This window comes from Medicago sativa, chromosome 1 (assembly GCF_051527215.1).
Source record: "Medicago sativa cultivar Bolivia chromosome 1, Bolivia_mono, whole genome shotgun sequence".
NCBI lineage: Eukaryota > Viridiplantae > Streptophyta > Magnoliopsida > Fabales > Fabaceae > Medicago > Medicago sativa.
In genome coordinates, this window is record NC_140749.1 from 8,915,161 (window position 1) to 8,919,775 (window position 4,615).

The 4,615-nt window shown below is 33.7% G+C and overlaps 1 protein-coding gene and 1 non-coding gene across 3 annotated transcripts; both read right to left on the minus strand.

Annotated features, from left to right (window-relative positions):
• Positions 1-1,438: 1,438 nt before the first annotated feature.
• Positions 1,439-4,410, minus strand: LOC146952376 (large ribosomal subunit protein uL14-like). 2 transcript variants are annotated; one of them, XM_085701280.1, is made up of 3 exons: positions 4,225-4,410; positions 3,857-4,141; positions 1,439-1,770 (listed from the first exon to the last, which is right to left on the minus strand). In XM_085701280.1, exons 1-3 carry the CDS (start codon positions 4,235-4,237, stop codon positions 1,751-1,753), a joined length of 318 nt encoding a protein of 105 aa, XP_085557406.1. In that variant the 5' UTR covers positions 4,238-4,410; the 3' UTR covers positions 1,439-1,750. The 2 variants fall into 2 exon arrangements, with proteins under 2 accessions (XP_085557406.1, XP_085557395.1); XM_085701269.1 differs by lacking the exon at positions 1,439-1,770 and having other exon boundaries at positions 3,810-4,141.
• LOC146952377 (small nucleolar RNA snoR137) lies at positions 3,673-3,815 on the minus strand. The gene has a single exon (XR_015025320.1). It is a non-coding gene; the product is annotated as a small nucleolar RNA snoR137 (small nucleolar RNA).
• Positions 4,411-4,615: the final 205 nt, after the last annotated feature.

The following is a 4,615-nucleotide window of genomic DNA, read 5'->3' on the forward strand; positions in this document are numbered from 1 at the left end:
GATTAGTGTTATCATTTTGTAATCTCTTGATATTCAAAATACTAATGTCATGATAGTCAAGACAGTGTTGTATATATACATATATACATATTTATGTATATATACTAAAGTATTTTGACTATCAAGACATTACCGAATCGTAACGGTAATCTCTCGATCAATATAGAAGACATTTACATACTAAATATAAAAGACCGGAAGTAATCACATTTAAAGTGTGGGGGACATTAAATATAAGAACTTCTCCTTGGCGCCTAAAAGTATAGATTCACTACAGGAGATGTAATCCTATTCAAGAAGTGTCATTCACTAAATGTGAGTACCTCTTCCAGTTATTTTACATTAAGCACGTATTTATTAAATTCCACAATTCAGAGTATTCAAAATTCAGTCATGAGAAAAATTCCAAAGTATTTTAATAGTTTCAACATTAATGGAAGTAAGTGACCAGTGAGAACTGTAACACCCCGTTTTTCCAACATAAAAATTTCAAAAATAAATCAGAGTTTCTCAACGTAAACGGAATGTTACATTTCTTTTCTTAAAATCGTAAACGGAATAAATAAATATTTATCCTTCAAAATCCAATATCATATTATTTTAAACTTCGCAACGGAATAATTTTAACAACTTAAATAATCTTTGGCACAAGGGCCTCAATATAAAATCTCATAAAACTTATTTCAACATCAATTCTTGAAAGATTCATAAAGTAATACGTAAGGAACAGAAAGTAAAGACATAATCCCATCCCGTTACGTATCAGAGCACCTAAGACACACTTGTGAGGAGTCTACTCACGACCGCAACTAATCTTGGTTACCTGCAAGTTACCCATACGAAGAGCAACATTTTCAAGCAAAGGGGTGAGATTTCACCAACAACAATATTAAGCATATAATTCATCAATCACATTTAACAACTTAAACTTCATTAACTAGTATCATTAATCTTCCTACATTAGTAATAAACTTCATCTTATATTATCATAATAAATAATCATAAACATCATATATCATCTTAATCATAACATCATATATCACCTCACTACTACAGAAATTGTTTTTTACATCAGTTGGAAACGACTTTTTACATCAGTTTGTAACCGATGTAAACTGATATGATGTGGTAAGTCCACATCCTTTCACATCAGGTTGCGACTGATGTGAAATCTTGAATTTCTACATCAGGTCCACTAGCACTGATGTAATAGACGCACTTTGAAATTTAACCCTGCAGTTTTCACATCAGTTATACGATGGGGACTGAAGTTAAATATGTATATTTCACATCAGTTTTCAAAATCACTGAAGTGAAATATTTTTTTTTTCTAAATATTTTTTTTAAATGGCTTATCAAATAAGCTTGACCCCTGCTTTTTTTTAATAGTAATAAAATGAAAACAAATTATGGATAATTTTAATGCAAAAAAAAAAAGTTATATTATCTAATTGGATATTACATAATCAATCCTCAATATTCCAATATATAAAAGAGGCATAAGCATACAATATAGCTAGAAATAATCCAATAAAACAATTTTAGGCAGAAATTTCAAAAAAAAAAAAAAATCCACAGCAGAATCATTATTGGATTTCCCCAACCATGTCCAGTTTTAGCTTTGGAAACCCCAATACCTAAAGGAAGCATATAAATCATCACCCCAGGATCTGTTCCTCTTTGTATACTGGGTACACCATTCGTTAATGCACGTTCATAATAATCTGCGTATGAGACTTCTTTTGTCCATCTAAACAGGTGCCGCGAAACCTGAAATCATTATCTTGCAACATAAATACTTCAACAGAATAAACCAAGAATCATCTCTGAATATCAAGTAATGTATCACACTGACATAGGAACACATATTCAACAATAAATCATAAACATAATACCAATAAACTACCAATAAACATAATAACAATAAATCATAAACATAATACCAGATAATTAATTAATTTAATTAAGTTAATGTGAATCTGAAAGGTCACATGGACATGTTGCTAGGCTGAACCCCCTAACAGAAGACGCGTAGATCAATTCTTTGTGAAACACGTGTACGGCTATAGTGACCTTGTATTATCATTATAAGTGGTAGTCAAGCCTGTTCTAAATTACAGTTATCAAAAATTTGCAGTGAAGAGCTTTGAAAAAGTGGTATTTCACAGATGAACCAATACAATACAATACAAAAAGTTAACACAAACCACTAAAGCTGAACCAATCATTTCATTTAAGAAAATTATGAAATCTAATATAAAAAATAGAAATCTAACAGGAAAAACTGAAAGAAGATAGACAAAATATGGTTACTCAACATCACATGATTTATTCTTTCCATATACATCAACATAATGATAAAATCAATGTAGAACTTATTGACGAAAAATATACACTTTGCATGAGAAATGACTTCACTTGGGAATCCATAAGCCATGTTCACTTGGGAATCCATAACCCAACTTCTGTCAAGCTCATTGATTCTACAATACATGTGATAATTGGGATCTCCCTTCCTGTCCAAGTCTTTGTTTATGTGAACCTTGATGCAAGTGGAAAAAAATCACTAGCTAGAATTATGGTTTCTAGTCCAAGTGCAAGTTTTGTTAGCTTGATAATTCAAAAGTGGATTAATATCTTTTTATGCTACTGAAGGTTTACTTTTGGCCATGACATTGAGCCTTGTTATTGGTAAAATGTCTTCTAATGGTTGTGGAAATAAGTATGTGGTTGTCAAACAAAGTGGCAATCATGGAAATATCACATGCACACCTCCATATATTTTTCTTGGTAATATCATTTATGTGAAAATTATTTGCCATGATTTTTCAAAAATGATTGATATGCGTGAGATTGGGCCATGGGCATTAATTGATCTAACAATCAATCTGTGCAAAGTTATTATTGTTATTGATGACAAGCCTCCCACTGTGAGCTTTTATGAAGATGTGCTTGTTCACGAGTCTTATTTTGATCCTATGCAACTAAATCCACTTATGAACTATGGGATTCTTGACTCTTGGCCAACTAGTGCTATTTACAATTTTGTTTGTGCTGGGATTACACATTCAGGGTATTATGACTATGATGCAGTTGATTGGCATATAGCTTGGGTTTCCAAAGTTGTTGGTAGTATATCCCCTGTTGAAAAGCGAGACTCTCCACCTGTTAAACACTCATGTTTCAAACAGTGGGATCCAGGAGTGTTCTCTTGTGACAATTTCAACCTTTAGGACAAGGTTGATTTTAATGGGGGTGGTAATGTAATGATCCCAAATAGAGAAAACCATGTCATCAAATGAGGGTAGCATGCTTGTTATAACTAAAAGGACACGTAGACAAGTATTGGAGGAAAGGTGTACATTAAGGAGTGAACAAGGCATATATAAGGAAAATAAGACATTGAAAGAAGGCATTGAATATGTGATTGAAATTTTGATTCTCTCTCTCCTTCTCTGATTGTTCTTGTTCTCCCTTCCCCTTTATCCTTCTTTAACTTTCAATTTCACTTCTATTATGTACTTAACAGTTATTTCCTTTGTGTTGCTTAGTTCTCTGTTATAGAATTATTGAGACCATTACACAATCAAATTTGATTCTATAAGTGCATAATTGATTATGACATGTTTCAATTCACTCAATCAATTTTAATCAACACTTATATATAAAACGAGATTTACCAGCAGACAGGTAGCACAATGAAACAAAATTACACATCATGCTGTTTAAGACTGGCAATAACACAGTTATATGCTTCTCCATTGTGAATGACCAATCAGAACACAGATCACTCATCATGAATTTACAGAAGCAACATTTCAAAATCAAAAACATGAATCAAAACAGCGTTTGTTACCTTCAAAGTACATGAAGACACCGTCCTTTCGGCACCATGGCTTATGCTGACGAACGATGACAGCTGGCAAAACATTCTTCCTGAGATCAGGCTTTCCCTTCTTCACAGTAGCCATCACCACGTCACCAGCACAAGCTGAAGGAAGATGATTCAACCTACCCTTGATTCCCTTCACGGAGATGATGTACAGATTCTTTGCTCCGGTGTTATCAGCACAGTTCACCGTCGCTGCCACTGGTAGACCCAGTGACATACGGAACTTGTTCCCCGCGGAACCACCACGACCTAATCAGAAAATAGGGATACATATCAGAAAAAGAGAACAATACAATTGAATCTGAGAAAGGATTCACAATCACTGTACATACCTCTCTTCGACATGGTTGCGTTCTTTGTTACCACCGCTCTCAATCGAACAAGAACCGTCAACTTGAACTGTACATGCCGAATCTGATTTTGATGACGACATGATTGCTTCCTCAATCGAACAAGAACAAGAAGAAGAGGACGGTGGTGGATTGTGTAGTGAAAGGGAAAGTGAATGGAACGGTGATTGAATGAGTGAAGGGAAAGTGGATTACAATACATGAAAGGATAAGGTCAAAGTAAAAGTTTGGTTTTACATCAGGCACTTCTCACCCAATGATGTGAAAAAAAATAGACAAAGTTTTTACTCATATTGCGAAAATGCCACCGCGTTTTTTTCCCATCATTCCAATAATCCACTGATGTAAATGGTACATGCTATTAAGAATTCCC